We start from the raw sequence: 11143 nt of genomic DNA, 5'->3' as shown, positions 1-11143 counted from the left end.
ACCATACAAAGGTGATTGTTTTAATAAAAGTGGTAGCACCGATAATATTATTCATGGGTGAGTTATAAAAGAAAATTGTTGTTGTGTCCATACTTTCAAATTATGATAGCTAATGGTGGTGCAATGAAAAGTGGTATGTGTGAGAATGTAAGAATTCAAATGAGTGACTATTTTCTCAAATCCCACGTGTTAACTATTGAAATGGGTGGTTGTGATATCGTGGTAAAAAATAGATAATTAAAAACATTGTGCTTGATTGCCATGAATTTTGAAGAGTTATACATGAGATTAACTAAGGGCCATATATGTAACTTCAAGGGATTCAAGTCTCGATCCTCATAAATGATCAATTCCCATCATATTTAAAAAAAAAAATGAACAAATATCATTATAACATTGCTGCCCAATTCATTACCATATGTAATGTTCCATTTTATTTTACTATTGAGACATCTTAGACTTTGCAATTCAAGGGAATTTTTTCTAAATGAACTATTTATTAGTCCCTGCCATCTGGCATCCGGCAGGGACTATTGTAATCGCTCAATGCCGACTTAGCATTACTTGGGTGCTTTTCCAGTCAGTTATTAGTCGGTTATACTAAAGTCGTGTGAGGCATACCCAAAGTCTGGATTCGGACTTAGCGTTTCTCATCTTATTTGGCCTCTTCCCGAGGCGGAAGAGGCCCGAACATAGGTTAAATTGGAAATTACTTGGGTGCTTTTCCAGTCAGTTATTAGTCGGTTACACTAAAGTCGTGTGAGGCATACCCAAAGTCTGGATTCGGACTTAGCGTTTCTCATCTTATTTGGCCTCTTCCCGAGGCGGAAGAGGCCCGAACATAGGTTAAATTGGAAATTATGGCCAGTTTCGTTATCCCTGACCGTCAACAGTTAGCGTTAATGCTAGCATTAATTCGCTATTTGGTAAACAGGTTTCGTTATTTCCTAAGTATATGCTATGGTTGCAGGGTATTAACAGGTGCTGTTGTGCAGGTGTCCGCCATATGCTAAAGGGTTGCATGGCGGGAGGTGTCCGCCTACCGGCTCAGCAGAGTCCCCAATATCAACACCTCTGTGCGCAAAACCCCGTTCGGTTCGCTCGTCTCCTACACTCTGACAAACGACACTCACACAGGGCACCAGTTTCATTCTTCTGGTTTCTCTCAGAGCCTCGACAGGGTCCTTGTTCTTCTGTTATCAGCGCGAACCACAACAGCCAGACTTCAGAGATCTGGAGCGCTTGGGTGCAGCCAGACAACGCATAGCAGGTGCTCAGAAATTAGGCATTCGATATATGGACAGAGCTATACCTGTTTAGGGGGTTTAGGAGCCTAGAGATGGCCAAGATAAGGGTCCTGAGAGTCCTACTGAGGAGGAGGCGGATATCATCTCTGAGATTAGTGAGGTAGAGGTTGCTCGAAGCTTTCGCCCTAAGATTTGACTAAAGACTATATCAGATTTCTTCGTGAGGGCAGAGTGAATAGGGGTGATGCTGGTTACCCGCACTTCGGCCTGGAATCTCCATTAGACCGAGGGAAAATAGGGGCGGGTCCTCTGAGGTTGGTGCTAGTTCTGGTTCAAGGTCATCATCTCAATCACCCGTATCTGGGACTGGCACAGGAGTGGTGGGACCTAGGGCTGGATCTCTATCACGAACAAAAGCTCCTTCTGAAATGCAAATAATGACTTCAAAAGGCCTTTGCGTGTGTTTTAAGGTCAGTTCATGCCGCTTCATGATATCTGGTCTGGAGACTAAGGCAAAGGAGCAAGCAGCAAAGCTAGCAGATTCGAGCGAAGGTCCTCTACTGAATGTTTGCAGGGGTGACGATTACAGAGCGCAGGCGTGGTCGGGGAGGTGGACAAGAAACGCACACAGAAATCACTCCGTTTCAATATCCCTGATCACAGATGTTAGCCTGATTACAGATGTTACACTAGTTTGAATCTTGTTGCTCGGGTTTCAGGTTTCAATCTCCTTGATCACAGCTGTTAACCTGATGGGACCTTAGGTGGCCTACTGTAGAGCTTGCATGTGTTATGCTAAGGAGATAGGTGTTAGGCACATGGCCGTCATGTAGGGCCCACAAGGTGGATAAAAGTTTCGACTTTCATTTTTATTTTTATTGACATCGATTGATTTTCTTATTTTTATTTAAATTTGAAATTTCATGTTGCATTGTCGTTTCTTAGTTGAGAACTGGTACAGTTGAGAGCTTACCAGGGTTCTGCCCCATTGATTAACTCTTCGCCTCTGCCTTTCCCCCTTTGCCTCTGGTTTTATTATTTAACAACACAAATTTCCCTTTATCTATTCTGAACTTGTCACTTTTGTTGGCATGTTATAAATCTGTGAAGGGGCGGACAAGCGGAGGAGGATCCGGCCATAATATTGAGATACATGTAAGTATATTTTCTTTCCGAGCTGCAAATTCAAAGCATTTACACTCAGTTTTTCCGAAAAATCTTCGTTTTCCTACCCGCACAGATATAGGTATTTGTCTGATTTCCGTGTTTGTTCTGAAATTGCGAGAACTCAGTTCAGAACATTCAAAACTTAATATAGTTTGCCTTATTGTACGACAGTTCCTGTACAAGAATATCAATAATTATAGGCCCTTTGCTTGTCTTTCAGCTTTATGCGCTGATTCCCTGGGAGCTTGTGAAAAACGAGTCGTTTTTAGTCCCGAAGTGGCTCTGAAATCGAACAAACCCTCTTCGATTCGGACTAGATTTGTAACAAATTTAAAGCTATTTATATAGTTCTTGGTTTTGCGTTTTGTAAATCAGATCAGGTCTGTATTATCTCAGGTGGGCAAGAAGAGCTATTGTTCGCTGTTCAGTACGGGAAATTATATCCGGAAATTCACAATGAGTAGCGGAAGTACCTCCAATTTTAGCTCTGGTAAGCATTCTGCTTCTGTATTTGTTTTTTTCCCTTTTTTTCCCTGAGATACTGTCCAATTTAGCGTTGGATAATGTCAAGATTATGACTCACGCGAGGGTTTTTAACACGAGGGTTATTATGCTATGGGAAGTTGCTAATTCTGGGATCTTAGCTACATGTAGTTATGCAGACTGTAATTGTCTGTCATATTTCATTTACTTAAAAGGGTTATTTATATTTGAATGAATTTGATTAATTTAGCTTTCTAGAAGTGACAATTATCTATCAGGTTTTATTCAATTGGAAGGGCTGTTTACATTTGAATGAATTTGATTATTTTTTCTTCCCACCAGATCATCTATTAACTTCATTTTCGTGGCAAAAGAGCAATTTTTGAACCTCTAATCATAAATTCTTTCATAGATCAATTGCATTTTTTAATTGTCTGTCCATGATTTTTTTCATATTTGATATTTCAGAGCTGAAATCAGAATATTCATTGGTCTGTATTTACGATACCTTTTGAGCCTTAAAAGACTCTCTACTTTACTTTTAAAGAGACCCTCAGATTGTGAACAGATTCTTCGTCTGCCTATTACAGTCTTTCTCAGCTATTGAAGGTCTCATTTTGTGCATCAGAACACCAAATTATGCAAACAAGCCTTTTCGGGTCTTAACACGACTTCATTTTCCAAAAACAGAGATCAATTGAATGGCATTTAGTAAAGGGAAAGAACCGTTTCCAGATGGAGTTCTCCATTTTTGAAAATATGCTCTGTAAATATGTCTGAATGAGATATCTGATTTTTTTTCCTTATATCAAGAACTCTATTCGTGAGTGGAAATAGAACCAATTCTCAATTTGGCACATGCCATTTCCCCAGTGCACAAGGAGCTTTGAATCTCTAGAAACCTGCAATGGCTGTGTCTGTAGTACCTTTCATTATTAATCATACATCATAGAACTCAGCCCTATTATTTGATATCTGGCCTGCTGCATGCTTAGGAAAAATATATATATTTTTAAGATAAGAATAATATACCCCGTGCACCATACATACCTGGTATTCCTTGACAAGGTCCATCAAAAAACCCCACACTTTTGAGTAATCAATTTCAGGCTTTTTGAGGATTCTTTGTGGATTTGCCTTTTCAGGGTTCCAAGATCCACCATAGAAGAATCATATCTCGTGAGCAATCTGCATAGGATTTCTCTCCTTTCCTTGAAATACAGTTGTGATTCTTGCAATTCACAGAGTCCAAATAACAAAGCAAGGAAGAGCTTTATGTGCTACTACAGATTTGTCATAAAACCAGCTTATAAAACATTCTAACAAGAAGTATTTCACCCACCTCTTTTTGCCACTTGCTAATTGTAAGATCAATCACAATGGGTTATATACAGTTTTATCTATTTTTTAACTGGAATTTATCTTTTGTACGTGTGTTGATGAGAGGAATGGATGAGTGCAGGAAGTAGGTCTCAAAGGCGCACATTTGAGTATGGGAGAACACATGTAGTCAAACCAAAGGGGAAACATCAGGCCACCATTGTGTGGCTTCATGGGCTTGGTGACAATGGTTCAAGGTATCTTCGTTGGACAATTCATTTTCTAGGGTGGTTAATTGGGAATTAATCAGTTAGTGCTGTTGTCAGATTGATATTTGTTATTTCGTCATGTATTTTCATAATTTATGAGGAGTTCTGGAGAATTAGTATAGTGTTTTCTAAGATCTTGTGCTTTAAGAGACTGAGGATGGCTTAAAAATGCCACACCCTTGATCAAATCCCTGTTTAAATTCATTTTTCTTTGCCCAATTTTAGTTCAAACAGAAAAAATAAATATGGACAATTACAGGTAGATATGTTAGAGGAAGTTATATAAGTTAAGTTCTAACATTGCTAACTTCTCCTAAAGTCACGAAGAGTATTGCCTGAGAAGAGTAGGCTGGCTACATCCTCTCTTAAGGTATTGAACAATTTCCAGTTAGGAAGGAGCAATCGCTGTTGCTCTTTATTGCCTAGATTACACCTCGGAGAGTGCATTCTGAAGCTCTTAATTTCTATAGCACAAGATGCAGTTAAGCAAGGTAGTAGAAGCATGAGTTAATCAAAAGTAGAGAAACTAAGTCACATCCTTGATAGAATCCAGTGTGGAGCTGTAAGCGAGGTAGTGAAAATGAAAGAAATTAGTCCAGCTTAATTTTAATGTAGCTATACTTTATCTTTGACCAAATTGGGTGCAAAAGTTGCTATATAATCTATAGCATGGTGAAAAGAATTTAATGTGAAGCTACACATTAATAATAATTTGCACTGCTGTTCGAAGTTATTGTAGGCATGTCTGGTTAGTGAATGGCAAATTTGTAGTATGTCAGCTCTCTGGCTTGAGTTTCTATTTTTTTCACTGTAACTGGTTGCTTTTATATTAGAAAAAGCTGCAGCCAAACCAGACAACAATCTGAAACACATAATTTAACAGCCAGATATCCTCTATTTCTGACCTTCTAGTTCTAGCCTTTAAAGCTCTGGCAGGTGTACTGTCTTACATATTGAAATAGTAAAAAAAAACTGTTAGACAAAACATACCAAATACAGTAAAAACATAGGAATCATAACTTTAAATGACTTCGATGTTGCATTTAAGGTAGCCATATTTCCTTTTGTTTTTCTTTTGTAAATATTCTGCTCATTTCTCTAATTTCAATTTCCATCGAGGTATTACAGTTCTGCACACATGAAAGGCATCGATGTCTAGGTATTTCAGAGACTTGTTTTAACAAGATGACCAGAGGTTATTGCTGCATTCTATTTTGACAGGTGAAAACTACATCTCCAAAGAAGTACTGTGTACGACCCAATACAGGTGTCATCCCACCTCAGTCTACAAGTGATGTGACAGGTTTGAAGCTTCTTATTTTAAAGGTTAATCGATTAATATTTCTTGCTTGAATATGATAAATTAAAGAGCTTGTTTAATGTGAGCTTGATTGTCCTCTCATTGGTTTTGTTTTATTTGTAATCACCATGCAAGCGCAAAAAGAGATACCGTAGCTTAATGGGATTGGTTCATAGTTATTACTAATGATAGCGGTATTGGTTTCATACTATGAGATCTCTATAGAGTATACCATGTTCAAGCTATGAGTTCAACCTTATAATTGCAATAGTATTACTAAGAACTACAACACCTCTATTACCATTAATTCATAAGTACTAAGTAAGCATAGTTACACAATCTCAACATAATGATCAAAGTAACATATGGTCCCTGCTGGGACGACTGCTAAAGATATTACTCCAGATATGGTGAGTTCACACTAAAAACTATTTTCCCTGAAGCTTAGTGCTCATTGCAAGGGATTCTCTCAGTTGAAACAATTTTTTGGAGGAACACAAATTCAGGGTGGTGTATGTAGACAATCGGAGTCAGAGTGTTTCCATCGGAGTCAGAGTGTTTCCTCAGTGGCTGTATTTGTTTTCATGTGGTTTCTGGTTTGTTTAGGCCTGCTTTTAACTTCTTATAAGGGTGCTACTTTTAGCATGTTGTATTTTTTAGGTCAATGTTGTTACTGAGAAAGCAAGTGGTTGATACTACTGGAAGGAAATTGCATAAAATATGTTTGACAGTATAGTTTACTGGGTTACACAATTTCTCTTGGCAGGAGCGGAATGAAAGGTTGTTTTATAAACTCTTGGTGGATAATGTGGAAGAGTTACTTCCCATTGTTTACACTCCAACTGTTGGCGAATCTTGTCAAAAATATGGGTCAATCTTCAGGCGTTCACAGGGTCTTTACATTAGCTTGAAAGAGAAGTATATACATTATATATAATTTTTGTTTTTCTTTTCAATTGTCTAGATTCCAATTCTTTTTTGTTAGGTTCATCCTTTAAATTTGTTTCACTGCGTTAAAACTTGCGAGGGTATGGTTTTTGCAGAGGTAATATCCTAGAAATTTTGAAGAACTGGAGTGAAAGGAGTCTTAATGTTATAGTTGTCACTGATGGTGAACGCATTTTGGACTTGGGGATCTTGGATGTCAGGTAAATTTCACAATTACTTAGCTTTTGTTTGCCTGCTATCCATGGGTTTCCTCTGCCTTTCCCTCTTTACCTATGGTTTTATTATTTAACAACACAAATTTCCCTTTATCTATTCTGAACTTGTCACTTTTGTTGGCATGTTATACAAGTTGAAATCTGTTATTTGTTTCGTACATGTTACCAGGGGATCTAACATAATGTCTCCCTTCCCCTTTTTTCCCCTCATTTTCTTCTTTCATCCTTTTATTGAGATACATTTGGAAAGAAGACAATTAATATACAATGAATGAAAATAAAAACTATTATGTGTGTGCATTTAGTGTTGTCAATTAGGTTAGGGTCCTCTATCTTTATCATCAACACATTTGCGGTAGTTTTTGTTACAAAGTAAATGCTATTATGCTGGTGTGCAATGAATCCTTGTTACCAGAGTACTCCTTCCATGTTTGTCTTAGTTTGTTTTTTACTGTGAGCTTTTGTTCTTTTTATCTGCATATCTATGAAGGGATACAGGTAAAAGGAAACTTAATAACCAGAAACTGGAACCTGTGTGCATTTAGTTCATGTCATTTTAACTTAGGGTGTATTCTTAGTTTGTATCTTTCCACATTTTCTGCCTGTCTGATGTTTCTATTATAACTCATCTTTACTCAATAAATGCCTGTTATTTTAACTAGGGTGTTCACATTTCCTTGTATCTTTGCCCCTTGTTTGTATTATCCATTTGACACATGTTTTCATTACTGACAGGGTATGGGCATACCTGTAGGGAAATTATCTCTATACACTGCACTTGGTGGAGTTCGTCCTTCATCGGTATGCAGCACAATAACCTATAGTTTATTGTTTAAACATATGCTAATTTCAGCAAAGTTACGGCAAAACTGGTAAATTGATTCTTTCTGTTGTATAGCTTAGTCTGCTAAGCACCTTGTACATAGTACATTTTAGAGCCCCTTCATTTCTATTCCATGATGAATGCATGTAACTGACAGAAAAGGATTTTTAACCCACTATTGCATGTCTCGCCTTGTAGTCAGTCAATTATTTTGTATTTTTATTCTCTTAACTACTCTACTGGTATGTGGACAGCGTCTTCCAATAAACCCCATGAACAAGGGAGCAATCCAGGCCCATAGCTGCTACAGCACCAACACTTCCATTAACCAAGGGACACATTCTCAATTACTCCAAGCTTGTTCAAGAAGTACACCAACTTCATCCAGGGACAGAGAGAATGTCAACAGCTCAACCATAGAAATACGTAGGAGTCTCACTGCTCTGTTTCCACACACATTTATTATCATGATTGTACTTGATTAAATAATCTTGAAGCTACCCTGCTTCTCAACTTGCTAAGAAAACTGCAATATACTCTACTTCAGTAGTGCAAACAACTTCTTGCTCATCATAGGGTCCGGTTTCATCTTAGTAGTACCATTGCTTATCGCTTATTGTATCGTAGCTTGTCTTATGCTATCTCTTATTCGCTTGGTAAGAAGTTACATGTTGAAAGTTGTTGCACAAGCATTGTGTCTTTTCCAGCTTTACATTGTTTTTGCACATGCAGTTAAATTGATTTGTGTTACTTTTATTATCCCTTGATGTCAACAGGGGTTGCCTATTCAAAGCATTTTACTTTTCTTTCCCAGAGTAATAGCTTCCAGTATAGAGTAAGCAACAAGGACATGAAACCTGTTGCTTAATGAGTATACTAGCTATAAGCATATTGAACTAAACCCATTGAATACACCAATCTCTAGTCATAAGTTTATTTAATCTACCGCCACAGACTCAAAGGGGCACCTAATTTCGCATTTACTACTGCCGCCACATCCATCATTCCATATGCCATTTGCTCCCCATGTCAGATCGATATGCCCATCATTAAATACTGATCATATTTAATCTACCGCCACAGACTCAAAGGGGCACCTAATTTCGCATTTACTACTGCCGCCACATCCATCATTCCATATGCCATTTGCACCCCATGTCAGATCGATATGCCCATCATTAAATACTGGCCTGATCCAATCTGATCTTCAAGATTATTTCTGCACCTAGATATTGACATAGATCTCCTGTCGCACCCAATCTACCACCAAGATTGCCCGATGTCAGATACATCACTTCTGCCGCCAAATACATCATTCCATATGCCATTCGCTCCCCATGTCTTATCAAGTATTTTAGCTCCATTCACACTTAAAACCACCTTACAAACACGTTGAACTTTTGTATAAATTGGCCTCCTCTGCACCTGGATATTCACATACACCTCCCCGCTTCACATAACATGGAATCCATTAGCATAAGCCAACTTACTGAACTCACAGCATTGTTTCTCTTAGCACTTATTCTCATGACTCTTCTGATTATTGACATCGTAAAAGTCGAAAGACAAAGAAAAAAGAAACCAAAAAAAAATTAACATCTCTTTTGCATTATCTTACGCATTGTCTTATTTCCCCGCTTCTTTCTCTGTTACAGGTGTACAACGGATGCTTCAAATATGCATTTGGGTCCGCCATCACCGTCTCTGCTCGACTGCAGACAACATGTATCTCTCGGCCTACAGTGAATGTCCGTGTCTTAATAACTTCATAAGTTAGATAAGAACTTGAATCAGTTCGACTGCAATGTGAAATAGTTTTGTCATTAAGGCTTTGCCTACCTTTTGCTCTTAGCTATTTTTATTAAGCCGTGTTGTGAATTAATCTGAAAAACAAAGGAAAGCAACTCGATGCAGCAAAAATCAATGTCAGTTTGCTATCTCTGATTTCAACCATGCTTTTGTTAATGGGTGACATTGGGTTATTTATTGCCTCCCGATTGTTGTTTCTCATTGGCTTTGGGTTATGATCTAATTGTGAAATGTTAGCAAGTTTAAATTAAAACTTCTGGTATACAGAAGCTGCATTTTGCTCTTAGCTCTTGCTACCACTTCTTAAAAATTGAAGCCTACGACAGCCCATGTCCAAAGATTTCTTTGTGGAGCTACATATCTTAGAAGTTGCATTTCGTACTTGGTTTTGTAAACATTTATCAACGTATTTATTATTCATTATGTTTTCTGAAAGTGAAACTTGATAAGTCAAACTCCATTACATTATGTTCTTCAAATAAGGCAGAGAAATTAAGCTACTCATGGTTCCACATGCTTCCTTGAACAACATGAAATTGGCAATAACAAAACCATGATTTTGTATGATATGAGAAAATATCTGACCAAGCTGCTTATTTGCGTTCAAACATCAACTCTGAATCTCCTGATCTAGTTGGAAAACTGTCGGCATATAGTGCTGCTGGTCAATCTCTGAACGTCAAAACATAGTATAAAGAGACATGACCCTTGTAGAGGCTTGCCGAGTACACGAATTCAAAGGCGACTAGATAGAACTATGTGCAAAGGCGACTAGATAGAACTATGTGCAGGGACTAGCTGCTTCGCAGCCTTCCTTGTTTTGATTTATATTGTGATATTGAAACATGAAAATTTAGTATTTGATTAACTTTAAATGATGATAATTATATTGTTATTGCTAAATTTCTACAATACCATAGAAAAAATAAATATGCATTAATATGACATAATTGATGACGTTAAGCTTTATGATTTGAATAATTCCCAATGAAAATATGGATACATCAATTGTACATATTATTGATGCCTTGCTTTATGTGACAGGGAGCTATAGGGGTGCATTGATGTAGGATTGTGTCAACTTGTCATTGGACATTGGATTGAGTCCATAAATATTAAATATTACTTGAATATCTTAATATTTTGATTTGAAATATGAAAAATGTTTATGCATTGACTATAGTATGTGTAAGCACAAAGAACATACTTGTCGATCGATCCATACATGGGAGACATACCAAATACCGGACAAAAATCTCCATCTCCATTTCCACTTACTAGCACTTTTATGTTAGTACGAAGGAAGTTGAAAAGTTGAACAATACTTTTATTTGAGATTGCAGGTTACTACGAAAGTAAGTTGTAGATTTCGTCATTTATGATAATTAACTAAAGAGTGCACTACAAAATGGATACTTTATTCATTACAAAATGGATACTTTATTCATTATTGACCAATTAGTCTCCCAACAAGTTGATAGTATTTCCACTATTTCTCATTTTAGTGGGAAAAAAATGTTAGATTTTAAAAAACATGAAATCATAAAACCCTTGAAAATACA

At 37.3% G+C, this 11143-nt stretch overlaps 1 protein-coding gene across 2 annotated transcripts; it reads left to right on the top strand.

Annotated features, from left to right (window-relative positions):
* Positions 1 to 2208: 2208 nt before the first annotated feature.
* On the top strand, positions 2209 to 9920 carry LOC149139607 (uncharacterized). 2 transcript variants are annotated; one of them, XM_089448713.1, is made up of 9 exons: positions 2209 to 2402; positions 2635 to 2904; positions 4360 to 4474; positions 5708 to 5789; positions 6553 to 6704; positions 6830 to 6934; positions 7704 to 7750; positions 8027 to 8198; positions 9428 to 9920. In XM_089448713.1, the coding sequence occupies exons 6-9, from the start codon at positions 6895 to 6897 to the stop codon at positions 9547 to 9549; spliced, it is 381 nt and encodes a 126-aa protein (XP_089304839.1). In that variant the 5' UTR covers positions 2209 to 2402; positions 2635 to 2904; positions 4360 to 4474; positions 5708 to 5789; positions 6553 to 6704; positions 6830 to 6894; the 3' UTR covers positions 9550 to 9920. The 2 variants fall into 2 exon arrangements, with proteins under 2 accessions (XP_089304839.1, XP_089304841.1); XM_089448715.1 differs by lacking the exon at positions 2209 to 2402 and having other exon boundaries at positions 2593 to 2904; positions 7685 to 7750; positions 9428 to 9917.
* The last annotated feature ends 1223 nt before the right edge of the window (positions 9921 to 11143 follow it).

The sequence above is a fragment of the Pinus tabuliformis genome, chromosome X (assembly GCF_031772625.1).
Source record: "Pinus tabuliformis cultivar Carrire ecotype Pingquan chromosome X, CPIR1, whole genome shotgun sequence".
NCBI classification, from domain to species: domain Eukaryota; kingdom Viridiplantae; phylum Streptophyta; class Pinopsida; order Pinales; family Pinaceae; genus Pinus; species Pinus tabuliformis.
Note: the sequence above shows the minus strand (reverse complement) of the source record. Positions and strands in the feature narration are given on the sequence as shown.